A 26,368-nucleotide genomic window follows, 5' to 3' on the forward strand; every position below is an offset into this window, starting at 1 on the left:
GTCCTGTCCCTTTAAGATTAAATAGCCCGCGTCATGTGGGAGGGGATTAAATCCAGCATGGCTGCCTCCAGGAAGCGAAAGATCTGTTTACCATCGATTTTTTTTATTTTATTTTATTTTATTTCTTACAAATGGGAAACGGTATCCACCGATGGAGTGGAATACTGCGATAAGCTTCGACTTGGACAATATCCTTTGGTGTGATTTTCTGATTTCTGTTGAGCGGTTTGACCATGTAATATTCAGACAAAATCAGTCAGAGGGCTGTAGTGTTGACTTGTGAATGTGTTCCTGTCATAAACAAATGGAAATACGATGCTGATGTATTAAGCGATGCAATTGGAAGTTAGCTAGATTTGTGAATTTGGTCTTTTTTTGTATTAATCAAGCGGTTGCAATATTATTTAAGTAGCTGCCGTATTCGGGTTTCTGCTTTGTTGAAATGACTGGAGAATAATCCATCCCTTTGATCAAAGCCTGTGTAAGTGGTCACAGACTATAAATACAAATGTCTGATTGTAATGACGACTCTGGAGAAATCTGTTATCATTCATTGTAATTCCGATCCACTGACAATATGAACCATCTCAAAGAGAAGAGTACGTCCACTTGATGCATCTAGTTTGCCAGCCAATATGGCCACATACATACCGACAGCATATGGTAGTTTTACGTTATAACACTCTCCGTGACCGTTAATAACCGCAATTGCAGTAAATTGGTTTTGTTGAAACATTGAACTATTTATTCAAAAATAAAGGCTGCTTCATCGTTCTGCTGTTGTGTGCCTGTCTTCTCTTAACACAGTTTTGGCGATTAAGCAGCTGCATGTGTTTAATGTGAGACTAACACTAACCCTAGGATCTGGCATCATTTCTGAAATAGTTCATGATTCAGGGTGAGGAATAAATAAAGCCTGACATTTTCTATTTTGTCCAGATCCCCCTAACTAACAAAGGTGTATTGTATTCTAAAAATGAATGTATTTGACTCTCCTTTTCAGTTGTGTCAATGGAAATAGTTTTCTTTAATCTTCAATACATACAGATGTGAAGGCCCTAAAATAAACGATGAAACCCAAGAACCAGAGAACTGCACGGATTTAGTTGCCTATGGTAAGACTGATTTAATAATTGGATTTATTCTGACTTCGGTTCATTTAGAATTTGTTGACATTATAATAACATTTTCTGTACTTTTAACTTAAGTGCCATACAATTTACAGGTATTAGTTTAATTTAGCATCTTTCCTTATAGGCCTTGCTCAATGCACTGGAAGTTAAAAGGAGCCAACTGGAAATCTTACTCAAATCAAGTACACAGTACACCAACTGTTTTGTTGGCTTACATATTAATATGTTAATTGAATATGTTTGACCAGTGTAAATATTTTCTTAGTACTGTGTTTGTCTTCATGCCTTTCTGATTGTATTAACATTTGTCATGGTTTGTTCTTATTATTTTATTACTTATTTTTGTTGTCATGCTAGTAGCCTTAGAAAAATCTTCCTGGTCCATTATTATTATTATTACATTTCTTAGCAGACGCCCTTATCCATTATTTTCTATAAACAATTACTAATTTATGCAGCTAGGTTTTTACTGGTGCAATCAAGGTACAGTATCTTGCTCAGGGGTACAACAACAGTGTCCCCCACCCAGGATTGAATCCACAACCCCCTGCTCCAGAATCCTGAGCCCTAAGCACTACTCCACACTGCTGCCCTATGGCCAATAGACATTTAATGAGGTGGGAAAGTAAGTAAGTAAGTGTAAGTGGTGTACTGGTTTAAGAATATTTGAGCAACTTGACATTTTGTTCCTATTTAATTGGCTGCTCACTTAGGCTTTGGATTTAAATTGTGTTCCTATGCGTAAATCCAAAGAAAGTCAATGGGGTTTTGTGCATGCCTAATTTCTAAAATGCAGCATTTATTGTCAAATGGTTTGGAGACAACTTGAATTGCTCTTATTTTCCTAAATATGGTCCCATGAGGATCATACACCTGGCACAGATGAGACAAATCAACTGTGTTCAGACGCAGAGCTAAACGGGGTACATCTAGTACTGCACTGGTTAAATATGATACTTGGGCTCCTCACAAGTGGCTTCTTAAAACTTGAAATACAAATACACAAATCTGAGTAAGCTCAGCTAATTTCCTTATTTGTTCTACCTTTAATAATGTGGTTTGATCTTCCTTTGGAGACCCTGCTGTTCTTTCTGAGCTTTATTAATTACTTCGCACTGTGTGATATATTGCTTGTCACTTGATGACAAGGGCTGTGTGGTTTATTAGCTTGAAACTACAGGTTTTAACAATCCTCTTTCAAGCAACTCGTGGAATGGGTGTGGGGAACTCGTCATGGCAATTTCCTTGCTGATATGATATTAATGATTGAGAGCCTGTCTAGGTATTTGGATTTACAACTGCAATCACATTGTACAAATTCAGTGATGCACTTTTATGACCTGTATGTGGAGGGCAGATGTTAATCGATAAGACACCCGCTCAATTCATGCCAAGAGTAAAGCGAAGTGCAAGAACCACTATTACACAAGTCAAATATATGTAGTAAAGGGAAATGATATGTATGAACTCTAAAGTAAAAACCTAACAATGAGCATTAAAAGCAGCAAGGATAATTAGCAGAGCCTCTCAAAGAATCTAAATTGACCAAATTGAATTGAATGTATTTTTATGCCTGAACACATTTCTTGAAATTTGAGGGGATCAAATTGCAGCTTTTTTTTTTTTCTTGATACATGATAAAGCAATAGTTCTAATGAATATAGACAATACATTTAATGGATTATTTGATCAGGATAATGCCTTGCACTGTGCAGCTACCATAGGTTCTACCAAGTGACTCACTCTCATGCCTCTACTAAAGAAAAAACATGCCAGAACTGCAGTCTAATTAAACCCATTGCATTCCAGACACAGAGATTAGTGTACAGGACTCGGCACTCAGACCAGCACTGCTCTTAAACTCCATAAAGGATATTTCAGCTATCAGCTACAGCTATGCATTTTGTTTATTATTTTTTCTTTCATTGATCTAATGTTTTTAGATGGGAAGATTCACTTGTTGTTACACTGGTCTGTTTTAAAGTTTTCCAAACATTGTTTTTTGGGTGTTTTTAACCTCTGAAACTGCATCTTTTGACCTTTTTGCAGTTGATTGCAAGCCTGCTCCAAGTATTTATTGCCGCTTCTCCAACGGGACCGAATTCAAATTCTCCGGTGAAGAAGTCGGATTTCAGAAACCGATCCCCTGCCGAAATGTGTAGGTCAAACCGAAAGTGCACATATATATGCACACACAAATGCCTATGCACATTGTATTCAATTCCAAAGAAGGTACCAACTCCCTTCTTCACTGTGGATTATTTAACACATAGGATTTAGTGATTTGTCCAGATTGCATTAGGTAAAGCTTTGATTAAGGCCTATTTGTTCTCCTATCTTTGTATTACAAGTGATGAGGTAGTACTATGCACTTGCCTCCCACTGTAGACATGTACTTCAGGACTAAGAGTATGGGAGATAGGTCCACAACAATTGTCCTGTGGAGTACTTGCATTACACACACACACACACAATACATTTAGAACACAATATATCATCAAGCAATAATTTGTTAGTATTGACCTTTCAAACCATATTGTGGGAAAAGAAACTTGGACTGGACTTGTATATCAATCCTTTCAAAATCCTTCCTCTTAAGTTTCCTTTCTCTGACCACTTTTTGTGTGTCTTATAGTTAGGGCAGAGCCAGGCCCTCACATTTTTGCCCCTGGAAAGAGGTTCTCAAGAATTCATATGATGATGATTTTTTTTTAGTTTTGTTTTTTTGTTAGTTTTTGCCTTCACATATTGCAGTGGAAGTTACAGCAATAAATGCTTCAGGTTATTTGCTTTCTAAAGAAGGAGGCTGCAACTTAATATAACATGAGCAATGGCTGCATACGGTTCTTGCCAAATGTACAAGCATCCGTACCCCTGGGAATGCTTTTCTCATCTAAAAACTGACAACTCCGGCTATCGAGCCTATTTCTATAAATAAAACCTCTCTGTGACCATTCAGCCACACGTGTTGTATTTAACACTAATCAGAAACAGAAATGTTGTATCAGAACAGTGCTGTATAAGGCAAAAGAGTGTAATATCTTGTGGGCCAGTTACCTTTCCTTGGGTTGCAAATATTGAATATTCCTGTATATGTTTTTGATCATGAATGTGGAGTCCTTATTTGTTTTTTGTTTTGTTTTTAGAAGTGGTTATTCATACAAAGTTGCCGTAGCCCTTTCCCTCTTCCTGGGCTGGCTGGGAGCTGACCGCTTCTATTTAGGCTACCCAGCTTTAGGTGAGTATAATGACTTTGTTGTTGTTTTGATACTATACAAGGATTTGTATTTCACAGTACAAGGTCTGAAAAAATTGTGATCCATGAAGTCGTTGTATTAATTTTATATTCATCCTACTTTCTCCTTCTGTCTAGTACACGTGTATGGTTCATATGTATAGTATGTAGACTAATTCCGGGAGCTTTGAGGAAGCTTCTTGGAAATCCTGCAGTTCTCGGTCAAACAGGGTTCACAGGCTGAAAAGAAACATTATTATTCTTCCAAGAGCTGGTCAAGAAATTGTCCATAAAGTATTTCTTACTAACTATATAATAAATATGTTATCAGTGTGCTTCCCAATTATTATAATTTTTTGGTTCAATTATTTGCTAACATAAATAACCTCTGAAAACCCCTTGTAGCACCAAAACAGAGGAAATGCCCAGGGGAAGGGCCTCAGAGCTGCATTATAAAGAGTCTCCCATGGTGCAATTGTTGCCTGCTTCCTCTGAGGAGTCCCTATGTAACTGTAGTGAACTAGCAATCAACTAAAGAAGAGTCAAATGTTAAAACGTAGTTTTAGTAATTTTACTGCTTTTGTTTTTGTTTAATTTTTAGTTTGGTGTTTCTACTTTCTGACCTAGGCCCTAAAATACATTTATTGTCCATTAGCTGGCTGAGGATCTTTATATTAGCAGTTTGTTTTTTGTTGTTCCACCACTCACATTTATGCACTTCAGCATTTATTCTTATGGGATTTATGGTTTGGAATACAACTTAAAACACCATTTGCAACCGCAGGTTTCTTCCATTGTTAACAAAAAAAACACTTGAAGAAAAATATTATGGAAACCCTCTGTTTAAATATAATATAAACATACAATTAATGTAATCCTTGTATGACTAGTTAATAAATAGCTTTGACTCCTGGTGTAATGTACATTTACTGCTCTACTACAACAGCAATACATCAATGATGGCTTCACTCTGATGTCAAATCAATTATATATGTATATTTTCAGACCCACACCCTGAGTCTTCGTTTTAAATGCATCTTGAAGATGCAGAGTTCTTTAAATCAAAAGGGGCTAATATCTCACAGGAAAACACTATCTGGCAAATCTGGAAAAGAGGCCGGTAGTGTTGCTGACTGAAGGATGGTATGTGTGTAGCACACGTTGATATGCAGGCCTCTGAAGACAGCTTTCCACCAGATGTCGACAGATCAAAGCTGTATGATCTGCAGGCACAGAAGAATACCTGACATGTCATCTCGTGCCATTCAGTTTTTATTTAGATTTTAGATTTGTTTTGCTTTATTTTAGTTTGTGTTTCCCAGTTAATTTGGCCTTTTTTATTTTGCTTTATTTATAGAAATACTTCACACCAAATCTGTGTTTTGCATATATACATAGACAGCAGAGTCTTTTAAAAGCAAGGTACAGAGCTGGTGTTGTAATGCCAGTTAAATGGGATGTGCAGCGCTAATGACTTGTGGTGATTGCTGGACACCTGCTATGAAGACAGACCAATTCTGATATTACACACTGAAGTGTTATAGTGACTTACTTTTGCTTTAAAAACTGGGACATGAGGATACGACTAAGGAGGCCATTTAGAACATGATGTATGATCCTAAACAACCACTACATCTTAAACATGCATTCAGAGTTTCAACTTTAAATGACTAAGTGTAAAGTCAGTACTTATATAATACTGGGTGGGGTAGTTCATTTTTCCTCCAGAAAATAATCAAAAAACAAAAAAAAAAGTTTTTAGCTGCATAACGAGAACCTTTTAAGAGAATTGAAAACTAATCAGCTGAAACCGTGCATTCCAAACCACAGGGGTATTGTGTAAGAAGTTGCCGTTCCCAATAAATAACGCTGTCATTATCTCACCCGAAAGGATTTGAATATAAATATGTAATAAATCACACACGAAAGTGAAGCATGAACCAGCATGTTTATTTTTCCCCCTTCTTTCCTTTCTGTAATTAAACACCTGCAATATCGCAAACAGGATCTATTTCTATTAAAACACTCCTTGTTTAGGCAACTTTGGTTCTAGAAATGTTTTTCATGATGATGTGGGGTCGCGTGGAGCTGTTGTACACGAACTTGAGATTTACATAGAGAAGCACCTGGTCCTGCATCACAGTTTGCTAATTATGGTACTTTGCTAATTAGGCATTAAGGCCTGTCAGACTGGATATTACAACAGCATGAATGTTGGATAAAGTCCAGAAAGCTTTTGCCAGAGACCTGCATTGTTTTTTGGTGAATGTTTTGTGTGGTACTTCACTTCAGGAGCACACCCACCTATTTACATGTCCAACTCCCAAATGAGTGGTTACCTCAAGCAATGTTAAAAATCGCACAAATGTCAACATCTTTGTGCTTTTGGGCTCTGCGTACCAGCTTTTCTGCGATGCTGAAAAAGGATCTAAACCATGGACTTGTTACAAAGCCTTTAAGCAGGCAGAAAAAAGGAGATACAAACTGTTTCGGTGGACAAATATATTTGCAATTGATTGGTGCTTTGCGATGTACACTTCAGCAGCACGAAAGAGGTTGTATTGAGTAAATCCATATTCAAACAAGATGGAAGAAAAAGCCGCTGTCCAGTATATCAAATAGTTAACGGTTAGAAAGCCACTATTTATTATAGGCTTTGACCGATATGTTAAGGCAGGAGGAAATGTGGAAAACCAATTCACCTGGCGAGACAGCCACATACCCGTAAAAGTATGGTCATATGAGCAATTCCTCTTCTCTTTCCCCAGGTGAATCGGTTTCCCTCATTTCGTCCCACAGTGCTGATGAAGCAGACTCTTGCAGCTGCTTTTCAGTTTTAAGCGTCAATCACTTCAATCTGTCATTCTCTTCTCCTATGGGCTCTGTGAGGGATCACCAAGAAAGGCAGCATTGGCTGTAGGAATAGAGAACGATTCCAGGACAGTGTTTCATAAAAGCGCATACATAAAATAAATTTAATTTGGTTAAGCGTTGAGTTGGGTCAAGGTGAAAGAAGCGTAATTTTGTGATTTCTGGGAATCTGGAACACAGGAGTGTGGTTACCAATAGAATCGTGGCCCAAAAGAAACCAAAATTCTATTCTTGTGTGTTGTTTGGAGTGTGCGATGTTGTTGGGCCATGTCCTCAGTTTGGAGAATTTTGGAAAGCGCAGGCAGGCAGAGGGACGCCTTTAAGTCTACGAGAGAACAGAGAGCACCATCTCAGAATGCCACCTCTAAATCTTGGAAACCAAATACCTCAGCTTCCCAGCCACAGTGTGGGAGGGGTCATCCACAGATGTGTTGCAGAGTCTCTCCCCACCTTGCGTGCATATGCCTGAACAGACCCATTGCACCGTGATCCAGAATATTCTCCAACCAAGAGGGAAATGGCATTTTAACAGCAAGCACTGTTAACACACTTTAATATCTCTAGTGCTTTACCAAAGTAAGCACAGCCACATTTTAATCATTGTGACATAAAAAATAATGATATGTGCTACTCATTTGACACTTCTGCATTTCTGCACAAAAGTGTTCTCTGTAGGTTGATGCAAAGGTGAGATAAATCCTGAGATCCACCCAAGATGTAGCAAGCTGTTGGCAGTAGAGACATGTGCTAGTCCCTATCTTAAATCTCTTTCACCCACAGGTGCCTGTCTCCTATCACCCAAGGGATTGTGCATTAAAAGGTCAATCATGTAAAAAAACTATACAAATAAACAACAGCACTGAAATCAGCTTATGACTTCTGAACAGCCTTTAAAACAAATTACAAATGCACCCAAGGGATGATGCATTTTAATCCCGGAAACCTCAAACACCTATGCTGCTAAGATTAATTTGCGCTCCTATAACACGTAGCAGTGATTAGAAAAGTGAAAAAAAAAATTGAACCATTGCCCAGCCACCTGTATATCAAATGGATTAATGTAAACACACAGGCGTACACTCGCACACACAAGAAACCATAAATTGTCCTGAAGGCTATCATTATGTTTTTATTAATGTGTGTCTTTGTTTCCTTTTCTAGGTTTGCTGAAGTTCTGCACGGTTGGCTTTTGTGGAATTGGGAGCCTTATTGATTTCATGTTAATCTCAATGCAGGTGAGCTGAAATTGTCCTGTGACTACCTTGAAAAAAGAAGGCAACTCCATGCTATTTCAAATTCACATTTCTAGCACCTTTCATCAGAAGAATTATAGTGCATTTATTATACAGTAATTCATCAAAACAAAGTCAAGTGTTCTAAAGTGAAAGTAGAGCCAGTGCTTATTTGTCATTTACTGTATATTCTATCATATTGGAGATTGATAATACAAATCTTTTCCACTATTTTATTTAGTTACTACCAAGAGACTACAGGTAATCTGTAGAGCTTTGTTTCCAACTTGCTAAATACAGTACAAAGACACAAGAGGGAGCTATCAAATTCAAGTATCTCACAAATGATTTCTTAAATGGTTACTTAGAAACTGAAAATGTAATATTTGCTTTGAATGTCTTTATTTTCTTTCTTGCTACCTGTCACAGTTGTGTGCTGGTGTGTGTTCTGTTGTAGCATGCATGCCTTTGAGGCAGACAGTATTTGTCAGTATTGCTGTTCCTATTTACAGGCTACAGGTTTATTAATGCACCTTATATTTACTTTTTTCCTGTCCTGATCAGAGCAGGGGATCTCAGAATTTTCACTAGTAACTAGTTTCAGAACCACCGCTGGCTTGACTGTGTGCATAACTTTCATCACATACACCGAGGGGAAAAAAGGGAGTCTTATATAAAATGAAGTGCCAACTGCACACCGCATACTTCAGATATTATTCAAATGATCGAATGGCAATGGTAATGGGCATAAAACACGCCTAAACTAGTGTGCTTGTGGACAGCCAATACGTGTTTCTGTGTGTAAAATAAAGACAAACAGAGAAGTTTCAACAACTGTACCGCACATGGAAAGAACCGTTTCTCTCCAGGTGCTCACGTGAGATACAGAACGGGGTTTCAGTTGCCCCATGTGAGCAGGCTAATGAGCCTGTGGTTTATTTTCTCAGTGCTCAATTCTCCGTCCCCAGCAGAGTCCCAAAAGACCTCCTACCTCCCATTAAGGCCCTGGAGCCTGAAATAAAAAATGAGGCCATTTGTCATCACATTTACCACAACCTCTGTGCCTCCATACTCATTAGGGCTCAGTGTTTACATGAGTGATGCGCGTGTGGATTTTCGCATCATGTACAGGAGAGCTCTCGCAAGGATGAAATCCAAATGGGAGTCTGACAGACTCTGCAGTCCTAGTCATCTGCCAGCTGTTTGGAACAGGAAGTGCTCTGTTTACAGACAGCATACAGAATTTACACACTCAGGACTCGGCTAGAAATTGAGGTGAATACTGGACTGAAACACCTAAATATTCCTTTCAAGGTTTCAAATAGTTCTATTCCCCTTTCTGCCCCCCCCAATTTAATCTGTAGCACACAGGAGTTCTGTAAGACTATAATACCTGCTCTTCATAGATTTTGGACTGATTGCCTGTTCAACTACTTTATGAATGTTCAGTTTTATTTGTTCATCAAAGCAGATGAGCAATAAAACACTGCAACAGTGCTATTAATACATGTATGCATCTCTGTGAAGAAAGTTTTATTTTTAAGTGAACTCGGCAAGAGCTCATCTCTGTGTTATCGGAAGTTTCCACCGCTGTTAAACTGAGACCAAGTCCAAATTGAGAAACATGCACACAGCAGTATGTACAAATGATATGGGTCAGACTATTCAAATGGTCTTGGTCCAACAAAGGTATATGTCCTTATGTAACAATGCATGTCATTGAGAATGTAATTATAGTTTCACACTTCACCCAGAAACTAGCATTAGCAGAACAGGTTAAGTATGGCAAGTGAAAAACCTTTTACACATTTGTGATTGGTTCTGGATTCTGTGTTCATTAGGTTGAAGGAAAACACATGGGCAATCTCTGCGCTGGTTACTCCAGACTTCCAATACCACCATTTCAGTCAACCCGGAGACTTCTGTGATGTTCTTGATTTTAACTTTAGAGGCTGATTAAATGGATTGGCTAACTTAATTAATGTAGCATCCTTGAACCCATTTCTGCATATCAACCTCCATTGCAAGTCTAACAATATCATTAGAAAGTGCTTATGGGACCTTCAGGATTAGAACAACTCATTGCCTCCCTGGTCTAAGTGTATATCTGGTTGCACACTGTAGCAAACTAGATTGGATATTGACTGTATCCTCAGCTACTGCCACAGAATCTACAGCAACCAGCTCTTCTTTCATCTGAGATTGGAACTCATTCTAATTTCTTTAGACTGCATCTTCAATGACATTGACAAAATCAGGTACCTCCTCGATCCTTCAAGTGAACTATGGAAATTTAGGAGGGGCATGTTCAGGACTTTAAATTAGAGGCACTCCTTTCAACAAAGTTGTGGTTATGTTGGACCCAGCGGAAGCTGACACTGTGGGATACTTATAAAGAACCGCGTTCTGGGATCGATTAGCTACTAGCTGCTATTTTTCATAACCTTTCCAATGTTCTTATCCAGTAACTCCGAGGCAATGCTTCATAAAGAGAAGCCACTGTCAATCAATATTGGTCAGGCCATTGATTTCCTAATGTGCTTAAGTTGTTCTTCAGTGAAATACAGTCACGCATCAGTTATAGAGCTTCCCTCATGTTAAAAACGGGGTGTTAGTGTATACACTCTGGACCTTGTTATTGTTCTGAGTTTACAAAGGAAGGGATTGCGCAAGCTTCATGATAAAGTCTGGCCTGATGCCAAGATGTAGCCTGCTTTTATCTGATATGACAAGCATGGTTTATTATGTGTGCAGATCTATTTGGATGTGTCACGTAATTTCGGTGGCGTTTTATGGGGAGCTGGAAAAATGTGATTCGTCTCGTTCCAAGCCGCATCTCGCTCCAGGCCCTGCACACCTGCACCGAGCAGCCAGAGGCATGTTGATTGCGGTTAGAAATGAATCTCTGGAGATATGGCTGCACAGAGGTGGGAAGGAGCACACTGGTTCTTACAAACAAATGGAGAGTTAAGGAAGTTAAGGAAACGTTTATTCAACTCCACTTCAATTGAGAGTCCTGCTTTCCCTTCTCTTCGGTGCCCTCAAAAGTAGGCAGCAGTTTTTAAGTCATTTCAGACCTAACCCCCCCCAATCCCTGTCTACCTGTGGTACCTCTGCAGCAATGCTTCTCAAAGACGTAGCACTTTCCAGAAGATGGCAGAAAACCATAATCCATCAAAAGGATCTTTTTCAATCACAGAAACAAAACTGCATTTCAGTCTACTTTTTACTATTTATTACCCAAACTGGGTATTCACTCAGTTTGGTAAAAGCTTTTTAATTTAATTCTCACAAAATTAAGAACTTCAAGTACTCCTTGCAATAGATACAGTACAGCCTGTATCCATGTAACACTGGTATTGCATATCTTTTGTACAGTTTTATCAGTTATGTCCACTGGTACACAGGATACTTTCGCAGTGCAGTCATCATTTGTTTTACTGTGTAACATTTATTTCTCAAGCGTTTCTCAGAGTGAGGGGCTCTCTGTATGTGCTTAGAGGTTGTGAGTGCAAATAATAATGGAATTATTTAAGTGAATAGGAAAGATTCTTATTATAAGGCGAGGGGAAATTATCTGTGAGTTATGTGTGAGTTATCTCAGAAATTAAACTTTTGTTGTTGTTAATGTAATTATTCCTCATTTAACTGTAACCACAAGATCTCTTTTTTTATGTACAGCAGCTGTAATAAGGTATTATGCATACCATCTAATTTAGATTAATTCAACTTTGCAGTGAGGTATGTTTAAGATTGATTGGGTCAAAAATAAATCCACCTCAGCTAAAGCATGTGTGAGCTACATTCCACAAAACCTACAGGAGTGCAGTGAACAAACACTCTGTACTGTGCACACGCAGTTACAACCAGTACTGCAGCCCAGAGACCAACCGTTTTCTTTGCAGCTCTAAAAAAAAAAAAATCAATATGTCAATTGATGTGTAGAAAAGGATAGGTCATCTTTAATGTATTTATTTATTTATTTTATTTACTGACTAAGCATACCACACTATAATGGAAAGTGGACTCTCAACAGCTCAATACTAAGATGCAGTAATATACGAGTGCATTAGGGAACCACTGTAACCAGTTTACACTTTAATGGACAAGGGACTTGAAACTTCTGATCTAGTTTTCTTGAAGTTTTGGTGGCATCAAAGCAGTGGTGTTGATCACAGACTTGGGTTACCCTCCAACATCTGTAGACATTGATTTGAAATTATTTCTGGTGTGTTATGATTATGATTTATTTCTATGCACAATACACATTTGCCTTCACATTTTAGTTGTAGTTTTTGGTGATTTGGCAATCAAGGTAACACATGAGAGAAGGTTATGTTATTGCATTGGTTGCTAGTAGCGTACACATCCCATTTTGTTCCTTAATATGTAGGATCACTGCAAATTATCGATATCTACAAAATGGGGAGGTAGATTGTTCCAAACAGCCACGACCCATCATGTAAAGTCGAGCATTCTACTTTCAGTACAGAATTTACTTGTAGTATGTTTTTTTGTTTTTTTTTAATCCTCTGGTCTTAGTTTCCCTGTACAGCTATTTTGAAAGTACTGTTTTGGTGATTTTTTTCTGTTCCTTTCACTGTTCTGAATACTTGAATCAAATATCCATTAAGCCTGAAATATTATTTTCCTTCAGTAATAAACTAGTCAAAAAGACAGCAGTGCAAGTCATTAAAACTCTTTCAAGAGCAGACAGAATTCTAATAGCAACAACTTTCGACGATTACACCCCAGTCACATATATCTCTCTGTGTTACTCTGAAGCACAGAACTGATCTAGTTGGAATTTAACAGGTTATGCTGACCACAGCCCTATGATGGTGCTTTTATGGTACGTGCAGATAAGGTTAAAACGGTATCAGGTGTTGTCTGGCAGAGGCTTTCTGACAGAATTCCAATGTCGAGTTTTCCTGTATCGTACCGTCCAACTGTCTCTGTAATGTCTGCAATTTGAATTAATGTCCTTTCTAAAAAAAATGAATAAATAGCAGATAACAGCATAGCAGACCTTGTTCCATTTCCCCCTAGAAGGTAGGTCACTGAGTGCAGTATAAAGTATTTTAGCTTGGGGGGGATATGTAATGAATACAATAAAAACTCCTCTTAATGAAACATGGTTAACTTGTTGCTGTCCATTTAAATCTGCAGATGGAGGCATGACAGCTCTTCTTAAAAAAAAAAAAAAGTCAGAAAGCATAAGAGGGCGCTAAAAGGGAAAACTCAGAATTAGCAATGATGCAAAAAGCTCCAAGTCATAACCAACCAAAATAGCATATAGAAAAAGACCAGCATTGATGTATTGCAATTTACAATTAGTTCCATATCACTCACGACCAAACTGCAGATTTATAAATGTAGGCCCCAGTTTGTGTGTTTTTTTGTGCCGCATCTTTCAAGGACTAAATCAGCATTACTTTTCATGTTCACGCCAATTCCTAACAGCTTACATTATTTCTCACGTAAAATGTTTGTCTGCTAACCGAGAGCCAGTTTATTTCACTCTGTAGTGTTGTATAGTATAGTAGCATGCTCCTATTTAGTAATGCTGCATATTTCTAGCCATGCTCTAATATCCCCAGCCTTAAAGCCCAGACCAGCATTCCCTTTACGCTTTTTAAACTAGTTTACACTGTCCATTCCTATTTTGTCATTGGCATGGAATGGCCTTTTAACATCTCTCCAGAGTCACAAGGTTACACAGTCAATTAAGACTGATAAATTGTCTTTTTTTTTTTTTTTTACTATAAATAAACCAACTGCTGCCATTTTATCACGTGAAGCAATGGAAAAAAAAAACTTGGGAACAAGCCTTGCCAATCTGAATCCAGATTAACAAGATTCCTAATACTTCTATTGGTAAAAGTATCACTTCTTTCATTTAATTACAATCTTCACAAAATCATGGAGCATAGGCTCTGCTTTAGCCTTATTTTATCCCTCTGTCCCTTTGCAATATCTGTATTGGTTGTTTTTAATTGGATAGCGAGGGTACGACTTTAAGTCTGACTCTAGTCATTCGTTGTGTTGAAAAAATATCTAAAAAGAAAATGTCAGCAATTACTGCAAAACCTAAACGACAATAAAGAGGATGTAGCCTCACCAACTTCACTTAATGTTAACATTTGCAGGGTTAGAAGAATGACATTTATTTATTTTATCTTGTTTTGCCTTTGCTATTATAGTTCCAGTTATATGAAATGAGAAATGTGGAATACTTTCACCCTTTTTCGTGTTCACCTCTGTGGAAGGCTTTTGGTCTAAAGAAATGTCATGGCTCAGCGTTTGTTGTTTGGCATGTCAGTGTTTCTATAGTATGCTCTTGATTGAATGGAGACAGTGGCATATGTACACATATAAATATCAATGTATATAAACACACACTATAGACATCTATTCCTAAGCATTGCTTTTAAGATGCAGGTCTTTCATAACCCTCAAGTAGCTGTGTTATTTTGTCTGCTGCTTCTGATTCGAATAAATCCCTCGCTGGGCTTTAGAAGCAGGTGTGTTCTCTCCGTGACCCCTCCGCGCACAAAAGCGACAAGCATTTACAACGGCACCCATTATTTGTCAGCTCGAAAAAACAAGCACCGCAACTTTGATTAACAGTTGCACTCCGGCGTTTATTGTACTCTTAATGTCTTTTTGAAGGCCCTCCGAGAGCAATGCTTTTAAGCAGTGCCGTTTGGTGGTTGGACTCGCTGCACAGTTACATACTTGATTAGCTGTATGCTGTCTCGGTGAACCACACTCAGCTTAAAAGTGTGACATTTTTGATAAAGAGTTTCGGCTCTCTGGAGAAGCCATTTAAGTGACACACTCATTTCCAAAGAATCATATTTTAACTACAATACATTTTGTTAAAGCAGCATTGGGAACAAAATGCATCTTTGAGACCTCATGAATAACTGCCTCATAGATTTCATATTGAGCCTGTCATGGTGAGTCATTTCAATTTGCAATTTATAAAATCCCAAATTAATTAAATGTGCATATCTTTATCCCAGAATTCAATCTTGGCAAAAGTAAAGGGTTGACAATGTGATGGACTTTTTTTTTTTTCCTTCTATTGTTAATCTTACATCTTGTGAACAGTAGTCTCCAGAATAATAAATAAAAATCAAAGAAAATATGTATTTAAGATTGTGCATGTTTCTTATGTTAACAGGGTCTAAATGTACTATTGGAAGATTACCACATCCACCTGTGGAAGACGCTAGGTGTCAAAAAATTATGAACTAAAAAATAATAAGACTTCTGATTTAAACCTCTTGGACTATTGTTTTGCTCTTAGTCTGTTGTGCAGCATTAATGACTGTGGGGAACAAAGATGGATCACAGACCTGATATTTGAACAGCCTGGTACATCGTTGCCTGAAGTACACTTTGGAGTTTTAAAGGAATCAGCAGTGGCTTGCTTCTGTTAAGTTTAAAGCTACTTAAGTTAAACGTGCGTGACTAGCTGGATAATGTCTACCAGGTTATTTTACTGGCGGCCATTTTAACAAAGTCTGTGCCGTTTTGATTATTCTCTGTAGAAAACGTGAATCTCAGATGTTTTCTGACGGTGATACATTAAGTCCAGGTGTGCACCGATAAACTGCAGGAACTTATAATGGGTTTCAGCCTTTTTTAGTTAAATTGATGTAAATGTAATTCATAGCAGGGGTGATGTTACCTACTCTGTGAATTGTCTTGTATTGTATTAAACACTCTTAGGGTCTTTTGACATACACAGACCCCTGTCTAGAGGTTGCATGGTACAATCCCAAGGATATGTTCTGTAGCTGAATTGACAGAATTACCTTCATCTAAAGCAGATGATTTAAATGCACATTTATCACAATAGTCCCCACACACTAGTCTCCACTAAGTTCTACAGAAATACCCCCCTCCCATTCCAAGAATAAAGGTGCCAATGTGTGACGCATCATGTTTCTCAGAACATAATAGCATCCCAGATTGTAATATAACTGATTACCTGTGCTGTTTTTCGTTTGTTTGCTTAATGTTTTCATTTTTTTCAATTTGTAGTTCAGAAGCAATGGATTGTCCCAATTTTCACTTAAATGCAGATCCACAGACTTTGAATTACTTTCTCAGGGTTCTTGTACACTACAGAGCGTTTTAATGGGAACCTGCTTGCTCAATTCAGTTATTGAATCAAAATTCCACACGGATGACATTTACAATAAATGACCTTTAACCACTTTTTCTCCAGAGAATTCCCCTACCTTGAAAACACAGAGGGGGGAAAAAATCTGAATTAACCAGAAAATATTAACTAAATAAAACATTTTTTGAAAGACTCAAGATGCTTTATATTTTTGTATCCATCTTAGAAGCTTTATGCATGTCAAATTCAATATTCTCCGTGTCTACTTGGCTGGTATTGTATTTCCTGGTAAGAGGTCACATTGGGAATCTAAATTGTACAGAGCAAATTATTAGAAGGAGTGCAGTATGCATCAGTCTCTGGCTGGTGACACTGTGATGATATTCCACTTGGATGCATGAATATGTTGAGGTAATTGGCCATTCCAGCTGACTTCTCCAAAACATATATTAGTGTCATATACACAAGATATGAATGATCCTTCTTCAAAGTAAAATTAACTCTATGCTTCCTTTTCTAAGTTAAAGCTTTTGACACTTTTTCATACTGACACTTTATCAACTGACTTTCTGCCGGATCAAGAACTACACAGTTGTATTGTGTGCTTTTGGTGCACAAACATCAATTGATTAGAGCTGATTGAACATCATACGTATTGAAAGTTTAGTATTTTGGCACAAAACCTGTAAAAAACATATGAGCTTGACATTTAAAAAGCTCTGCAAAAACAAATCTAGATATCGTTACCACCCTGAAGCCTGATCTGTTCACAAACTCGGACACCAAACAAGATCATATTGAAATTTCATAAAAATGTATTTAGCACTTCCATATTGTAATTGATACACTAAAAAGAGTTCTGAACGTCAATGAAGGCTTTTAAATATTCAGCTGTAATAAATTCAGAGATTGACCGTGTAAATTACACTGTTGTGATTCAGTTGTCTTGCTCAAATAAAATGATGCTGGATTCAAGACAAATTTTTTATGCTCACATTTAGCATACAAAATTGACTGTACCTAGTTATTACACCTAATTATTTCTGTTGGAATAATACACTTTTGTGGTAATGTAATGGGGCCTCTTTTGCTTGACATTTCTTAGGGTCTCAGTGTGTCAATATAAAATAGCCCTGGCTACAGGCTTGTAATTGGCGATTTGTGAGCTGGTCAAATTTGTGATTTGGTCTAGACCAAGGCCTGCATAGCCTTGGCAAGAATCAGAGGGTATTATGCGGCAGGAGGTGCAGTCTTTCGGATGAGGTTTTCAACCAGGATCAACTCCGGAGTGTTGATAGTAAAGATTCCAAGAGTTGGGCAGTTGTTCTGCTGTCATGTGCAAATCCAAACAGGAATATAGATGCTGACTGAACTTAAGTGGGTTTAAGTGTTTTTCCTGTCCCACACAGGTCTCAGAGGTCCTCATCTCATTAGGATTGCTAGGTTATACATTTATTAACTAAACCATAACGGTTGCCTCCATATAGTTGAACTCTAGTATGATGCCTGAGAATGGAGCTAGTTTGTTGCTGTTCCTCAGAGAAATGTGTGTGACTGAATAGTCTGGAGCAGACTCAGCAATTAAGAGATCGTTCACATCTTCCCTTATCAATCAATCCATCAGCTGAATAGAGCTTTCCCGACCATGTATTCAACTACGAGTTCAGACATTATATGACCAAATCCATCTGAAGTGTGTTTTGTTTTTCGTTTTGTGACAAAGGGTACAGATGGACTAAATGGAGAATTGAGATCTTTGTATTTAAAAGAAATCTCCAGCTGCCAGTTCATGGTATCAAACCCAATCCTAGTGGAATCCAGTAGGATGAAAAGCTTATATTGCAAATGTAGGAACAATACTATTTTGTTTTTACTCAAATTATTTTTCTTGGCATAAATAAACTTTCCGAACGGTATTTTATAAATCCCCTGGCAGGGCCTCAAGCCATTCTCTCAAACTGTGTATACTGCCATATAATCTCAGATTTAACTTGCTAGGTGTCAAGAGGTGTGATGCTACACACACATTCATTGCTTCAATTCTTAAAGCAACAGAAATTGGAGCCCTCCCCCTTTAGGGAATGTATGAAAATTGCAGTGTGTTTATATGTCTGTCATGTTTATCTGTGTATTATGTGGGTCTGTTCATCCCACTAATGACTTGATTGTGTCAGTTGTTTTATTTTGCTCCTGCAGTACTCTCATGTACAGTACTCTAAGAGAAAGATTCTTTAAATTAATAATTCAGTTATGTATTCTGTGTTTTCTTTTCATTGTAACCTTCTAGTTTTTTTTTTTTTTTTTTTTTTTAATCAATCACCCTGTAAACACAGTATGACTGACTATAAAAATGAATCATGTGCTCAACTGATGGATGATGTTACTGGTGTCTTTAAGAGGAAAAAGTATTTAAAAGGCAACAACAACGCATTGTTGATGTAGCTGGCAAGTGACATGCGAAAAATGTCCTCTTGTTCAAGTTCCTCGGTATGTTTTGCTAACTCAGATTGCTTGTTTGTTTTTCCCCTGCAGATTGTGGGCCCAGCAGATGGCTCGAGTTACATAGTCGATTACTACGGAGCACGTCTAACCCGCCTCACTATCACAAACGAGACCTTCAGGAAAACCCAGACTGGCCCCTAAGTAAAGCACTGTAAGTACAGAGGAGGGCTCCCAAGAGGTTCCCATCTGTGCCTTGATAGAGAGCTGTGCCGGTACTTATTCTGCTGGAATATTCTAACTAAGATCACTTGATTTGTTAATAAACACAGGGGTGTCTTGTGACACACATAATATCTTTAACTATGAAATGTATCTATACACGCATACATCACTTGTATGTCACTAATGTCCTGAAAAGGGTATTATTAAAAAGGTATGTTGAAAGTGACTACAGGAGAGAAAGGATACAAAATTATATTAATAATAATGTTGCCCAGATTTTTAAGTGAATCTAAATGCTTGGCCAAGAGACGATGGTGAACAACAACCAAAAGCAATGGCAATGTATCACGAGAATGTTACGTTTTCAAGGCAGGAACTTAACAAAGACTAAAATGTCACTCTTAAACCTATTAACTGTTGGCCTATCCTCATTGTGCAGAACAGAAAAAAAAAATGGGCCTCTTTAAAAGGGGATGCGGGAAATGTTTTAATTTGTCCCTCAAGCTTAAATGACCTGTCAGGGTAAGCAAACCATAATGCAAGGACATCTTCAGCTTAACCAAGCTGACACCAAGCACTCAGGCAGCTTAGGTCACACTAACCCCCAACAGGGCAACTTCAGCAGTGGGACAGAGATGATTAAATGTCAGCCTGTAAAACAAACTTTTTTTAAACAAGAAAGGGTCGTGAGATTGCACTCATTACACTGGGTACAGGCTTGGCTTTCTGCTCTGGACGGCCTTTCTGGTTAGCATTAGGGAGAAAAAAAAACAGGACAGAAAAAATCTGCTGTCTGTTTGCGGTGGCAAGGCTGTTTTACGAGGCATGTCCCAACATACGGAAACATGTGGTGTAGATTAGACCTTGAAATGTTTACATTATCACAGTCTAAAATCCCCCCAAAAAGACAAGAAAAACACGCTCCGTATTCGGCTCTTCTTTCTTTTCTCTCCGCGATACTCCTAATATATCTGGAGTCACTGGTTCTGAAGTCAGCAGGTCACTTATTTTCTTGGTGAATGTCACAAGCAATAGTGTTCCCAGGGAGAGGGGGAGAAGTTGCAATTGTCTTTCATTATTTTGTTTTTTAAAATGGCTGTATCAAGTGTTTCCCCCCCCCCCACCCCACCCAAATAAAAGCCCTTCTTTCTCCAGTATGTACAGGAATGAATAGGGATAAAATTGAGGTTAATTTTTCTTTTCGGACTAATTATTACAACATTCAAATCTGTCTTCCATTACTCTTCATTAGAATAAAACATACAGCTGTTTGAGGGTTATGGCATGATTTACATTGCGAGAATGAAAAGAAGGGACAAATTAGTTATGGAACCTAGAACAAACTCTACAAGGCTGTTTGGCTCATCTGGTCCTATTCACTTTGATGTTATCCTGATCCGTTCGTACTCAGGATGGGTGAGAAAAAAAAAAAAAAAAAAAAAAAACAGTCCAACCTGCAACAATCGACATTTTATCAGCTCTTCTTGCAGCTGCATTTCTCCAGGGGCACTCGGATACAAAAGTACAGAATTGCAAAAACTGAACTTGCTTTTCTGAAACATTCCCCTTTCTTTCCTCATAGTTAAAAAGTGTGTGTGTATAGATTTATAACAAAACTTCAGCTTTTATAAAAGATGAAACATTTAAATTAGGTTTTATTGGTACTGCAGATGTATGTGGTTTTGTTGTAAACAACCATCGGCATTCCTACTGTGAAAAGTTGCAGTTTTTCCAAGCAAACCAGCTGCCCCCCCTCACACACCCCTTCAACCATCCTCCTCACAATTTAGTAATTTGTAGTTTCCTGATTTCCCAGCTTGACTCAAACCTATCCACAAACCACAGTCCTCCCTTTACTAGTGGCTATATTCAGATTTCTACCAGCCAGACTCAATAAGAGATTACTTTAAAGACTACAATTAAGACCTGTAGTTGGCAGCCAGAGTTGGCAGGCCCAGCCTACATCAGACAGCTTTTTTCACACAGCTACTTCTGTGCCCATGCTTGGAGGCAACGGACAGTTGAGTTTGGGCAGAGCTTTATGGAAACGCCAGTCACTATGAAACTATGAGGGAAGCCCATATTTAAGGTTCTCCAACTCCTTCAGTCTTGGCATCTTTGTTTCCTACAATCACTTTTAATAACAGATGCTTCATGCAGGCAGTGGGTAGTTGTCATAATGCATGAGGAATATCAGATGACTGCCCCTTTTCGTCATCACTGAATTATATTCATTTAAGCCACATATGGAGCAGTTTTACTATCTACATGAAACTCAGAAAGGTGAGATGTATTGTTGCATTGAATTTCTCGCACATACTTCCACATTTCTAGCAAGTGCTTTTCTGTTGTCGGTGTTGATGTGAAAATGGCGCAGGTGTAACTCAAGCTTGGCAAATTACCTGCAACAGATTTTTTTACCAAAACTCTCCCAAATCCGTATTTCATACTTAAAAAATGAATATCACATCATATTGTTCTTTACCATTTGACAGTTGTATAAGGCATGCACTCAGTCTGTTGCCAACAGTTAATACCAGATTGGCTTCAAACGTCAACACACTTTTCATATTTGCATAATAAATGCACGTACGATATTTGAACATTAATTTGGGAGTAATACAGGTTTAAGTAAATAATCACCAGTTTTCACTTTGTCCAGTTTTGACAAATTTTGAAGGGAGTAATACTCTTTTGAGACACATACTAAATATTTTATTTTCCTGATCTTTGGATTATGGTATTAAAGGAAAATAAATGGAGAAGAGACAATATGAGAAGATATTCTGAGAACTGTATTTTAGACTTTTTTTTTTTTTTTTTTTTGGTACTTTGTAAAACCAAAAATATATTTCATAATGGATATCTATTTGAGTTCTTCTTTTTCCAGATAGAGGTTTTTGACATTAGAAAAAAGCCTGCAGACTTAAGTCTCTCTTTTCTTCTTTTATTTTTTCTTCACAGCTCTCAGAAGCACGTTAAAAGACTGAGAACAAAAAAAGCAGCAGACAAAAGAATGGAAAAACAACAAAAAGAACAACAACAAAAAAAGATGTGGGTCAATATGTGGATACAGTTTTCCAAAGAGAACTATGTGAACTTGTGAAAGCTTGAGACCTCCAAATATGAACTCCTGAGCAACAGTGGATATGGCTTTCTGAAGATATCATGCAACCAACTTCATAGCACATGAGGATGCTGACAGAGTACCACATTCACAATGCATCATTAATTTTTCAGCAGCTTTCTCTCTCCATCCCCTGTGAACTGGTTGAAGGCCCTACATTGTTTTTTCTCACGGATGGGTTATCTCTGTGTTCCAGATTACAGTCTAAAATGGTGAGTTAATCCAGCAACTGTAAATAGATAAATCCACTACGAAACTGATGGATCCTGCCTCTAAATAGTCATGGCACACAGGGATTCCACATGGAGGACATTTGTTACTCAGCTGGCCTTATGCTGGGGTTCCTGTAAATGTGGCACCGGTTTGCATGAGATCTGTGAACAATCTGGATTCGGCTATGTCCCATAGTGTTTCCATTACCCGGGAAAAGTGATCATATGCTGAGCCAGCTACAGGAAGTAACGCATTGCTTATGCAGCCTTAAATCATGGCAGGCCATACATCAGTTTAACGTAACCACTCCCATTCTGCAAAAGCACTTTGTAGACCAATCCGGTTTGAGGACGGAGTATAGATAGCAAGTCATCTTTGTACACCACTCTTTAATCCTTAGGAGCTGTAACTTGGGCTGAAGGGTTTCACCCATTCTTGATGATGTTCATTGTTCTTGATGATTTGGATCCCCTTTACAAAGTGCATCACCCATATAATTCATTCTACCAAGGTCCATTTGCATCCTACAAGGATTAGAAAAAGAACCAGTTGCCTGTTGAGGAGGGGGAGGTCTTTGCTTGCCAGGTATAAAGGCCTGTTTGTTCACTTTTCTTGGATACCATTGAGTGTTTTTATGTAAATACCATTTTTTGAGCCACACAAGTGGAGGGACTCAAGAGACAAGCCAAATTCATAGTTAATTAATTTTAGCATTAGTGGAATACATACATTGTTGTTGTATTTATTTTGCCTCATAAAAATTTAAGAAATTGGTGTGGTACAAAAATATGTCATAAATTGGCCTGTTGAACATGAGTTTGACGTTGGCTGCTTACTTCCCTGGCAAGCTGTTCATGCCTTTCTGGCACGGTAAAGCGTGTCTACTGTAAAGATGCTCATTTCAAGTATTTTCTTACATTGAATATGTGATACACTTAAGTAACCCAACTTCAAAAAGGAGTCTTGAAATGAAAACTGAAAGATGTGTGCTTCCAGAGATCTACAAGGTGTCTTGACAGCCCTATAGAGACCAAATGTGGCATCTATTTAAGATTCCTTATATTAGTGCGAGATTGTATACAGATAGCTCTGAGTAATGGTAAAAAATTGATTCTTGACAGGATTCGATTATTGCAATGTATCACTTTAATATTGCTGTGTATGAACACCCATGATCCTATCCTCAGTGTGAGGTACATACATTTTAAACTCCTTTTCAAAAGAATGAATTACAAAGTGTCATTTAGCATCACTCTCTTAAATGTTAGCACTCAACATAAGGAAACCGTAGTCTAAACTGAAAAATCCCATTATATTTTTGAAGTTTTTTTAATGACTGGTTTATTTATCTGGATAAAGTTCTGTGGGTTAGACTTTGTCCATATTTCATATTTTATTCTGTGTAGTTACATCCAGAGCTGTTTGTCATCCTTTGTTTTTCCATGAGGGAAACAATGTGTGAAAATGAAAATATAATGCTGAATTGAAAAAAAAAAACTAAATGTGTCCTGTTACTTTCGTTTTTTTGTTTTGTTTTGTCTTTTCGGTATAATAAATAAAAGCTTGCCCGGAGAAAAGAAGCTTGCCCTTCCGTCAGTCTTTTTCCAGTCAATATACTGCAAGGACGAGGCGAGATTAATTGTGTACCTCCTTACACAAGAGCTGCATAGCAGATCATCTCCCTCCTGGCAATGGAAAATGCCTTTCCAGAGTGCTTGCTTTATAGACGCACTCTTGCTGGTTACGAGGAAGAATAATTCAGGAGTGCAAACCTTTACCGCACTTCACTGTTCTGAGTTTAAGGCAGCAGCTCAGTTCTGAACCATTCTGAACTGACACCTCACGATATACAGAATGAGCTCACATTTCCACACTCCCATGAGAAAGACTTACAGTTTGAATTTATTATTTCCAGTTTTTCAAATTAAGGTCCTTTATGGGGGCTTTCTACAACAATGTTGAATAAGAAGAAAAGCTGTAAGGATGATTTACAGTACCTCTAATGATTATGTGCACTACCCATACTCCTGGTAATCCTATACCAGCATTGGAAGAAAGACTGCCTTGGATAACAGCAATTGCAATTTCCTGTTATTTCAAAATGGAGCCTGGTGCATATGGCAAAAAATGTGTTTTGAGGGACCCCTTAATGTCTAAATTGATATATTGTGTCCCAATAGAAAGGGCACAGCATCACATAGAACATACAAAAGAACTGAATAAAGTATTGATATATAATATTGTGACTGGACTGAGTATATATCAACAAACCCTTGATATGCAATATAATTTGACAATTTTTAATTTTATTTTAGGTGAAGCTATCTCGTGTTGTTACAGCAATGGATGTTCCGTGTCTCTCTCTGACCATGCGACTTAAAGTAGTGTAAAATTAAATATGAAAAAATAGTTCAGCTACTCTTAAAAAATGTGTTTGTTAAGTAGGATTTATTATAGAATGTTCATTGAGATTATAAATGGCTGAAGCTCTTCCATTCAAAAATATACACTACCGGTCAATAGTTTTAGAACACCCCCATTTTTCCAGTTTTTATTGAAATTTAAGCAGTTCAAGTCCAGTGAACTTGAAATGGTACAAAGGTAAGCAGTAAACTGCCAGAAGTTAAAAACAGAAATGTAGGTTACCAAAAACTGAAAAATAATGCACATTTCAGAGTTATATACTGTGTTACTACACACTCTGTTATGTTATGTAACACCCTGTGTTATGCGCAGCTCCTGTGCATAGAAGTTACACTGTATTCCTACAATGCGCACATCATTTGAAAGCTTATTCTCTTGTCTACCAGCGCGTTTCATTCTCAAACACATCCGTTTTACAGTTTCCGTGTCACCCGCCATAATTCAGAGCCCAGGGGATAAACGCACATCTGCTACGCTCATTCACACGGTCACAGATCACTCAGTTTCGATCAAATTTCTTTGCAAATAGGCTTGTTTTGTTCAGAACAACCTAACGATTTATTATTATAAATTAATTATATATTTGCTGTTATATCAAACACAGAGAAGTTCAGATCCAATTATGTAGAATCGTTGTGTATTAGTACACTGTAAACAGAGTTTTCCATCTTGACATTTTGAGCTCTCTATGGGTGTGTGTTGCTTCTACCAAAACGTGTATGGTTTTGTTTTGATCAGTAGACTGTCTGGTTCCAGAATATGTCATAATTGTCAATATTTTCTGAGATTTTGTATTCCTACTCAGACCAAGTATCCCCCCACCCCCCATTTCAGAATGCCGATGGGGGGGGTATAAAAACAAAACATTTTTAGAAAGCTGAGAGTCTCAGCTTTCGTGGGATACCAAACACTTGGCATTCAAAACAAAAGTGAAGAGTACACATGGGATTAAAGATAAGTACACAGATTTGGTGCCCTTTTAAGGATACCAGAGGGGTTTGTCAGGGGTTAAATTTTGTTAAAACAATTCCATGATTTATTTTTTATCTCCAATGATGTATTTGTTCTATGCTTTAATTTCAGAATACACTGAAACATTAAACTGCGTTAATTTAAATAAAAACTAAAAAAATTGAGGTAGTATATGCATTTAAAAAACATGTAGGCTATATATCTGTTTACAATTGCATTCTGAACATGGACAGCCAATGCTGAAGTAAAAAGGCAACTGGATATTGTCCTCATTTTATTTTGGAGATTTTCATCAGAGCAATTTTATTATTTTTATTATTATTATTATTATTATTATTATTATTATTATTACTACTACTA

The 26,368-nt window shown here is 37.7% G+C and overlaps 1 protein-coding gene across 2 annotated transcripts; it reads left to right on the forward strand.

Annotated features, from left to right (window-relative positions):
* Positions 1–19: 19 nt before the first annotated feature.
* tm2d1 (TM2 domain containing 1) lies at positions 20–24,192 on the forward strand. 2 transcript variants are annotated; one of them, XM_066691667.1, is made up of 7 exons: positions 20–188; positions 1,042–1,115; positions 3,183–3,291; positions 4,283–4,371; positions 8,401–8,474; positions 19,141–19,261; positions 22,237–24,192. In XM_066691667.1, the coding sequence occupies exons 1-6, from the start codon at positions 34–36 to the stop codon at positions 19,249–19,251; spliced, it is 612 nt and encodes a 203-aa protein (XP_066547764.1). In that variant the 5' UTR covers positions 20–33; the 3' UTR covers positions 19,252–19,261; positions 22,237–24,192. The 2 variants fall into 2 exon arrangements, with proteins under 2 accessions (XP_066547764.1, XP_066547763.1); XM_066691666.1 differs by having other exon boundaries at positions 22–188; positions 4,280–4,371.
* Positions 24,193–26,368: the final 2,176 nt, after the last annotated feature.

This window comes from Amia ocellicauda, chromosome 19 (assembly GCF_036373705.1).
Source record: "Amia ocellicauda isolate fAmiCal2 chromosome 19, fAmiCal2.hap1, whole genome shotgun sequence".
Classification (NCBI taxonomy): Eukaryota; Metazoa; Chordata; class Actinopteri; order Amiiformes; family Amiidae; genus Amia; species Amia ocellicauda.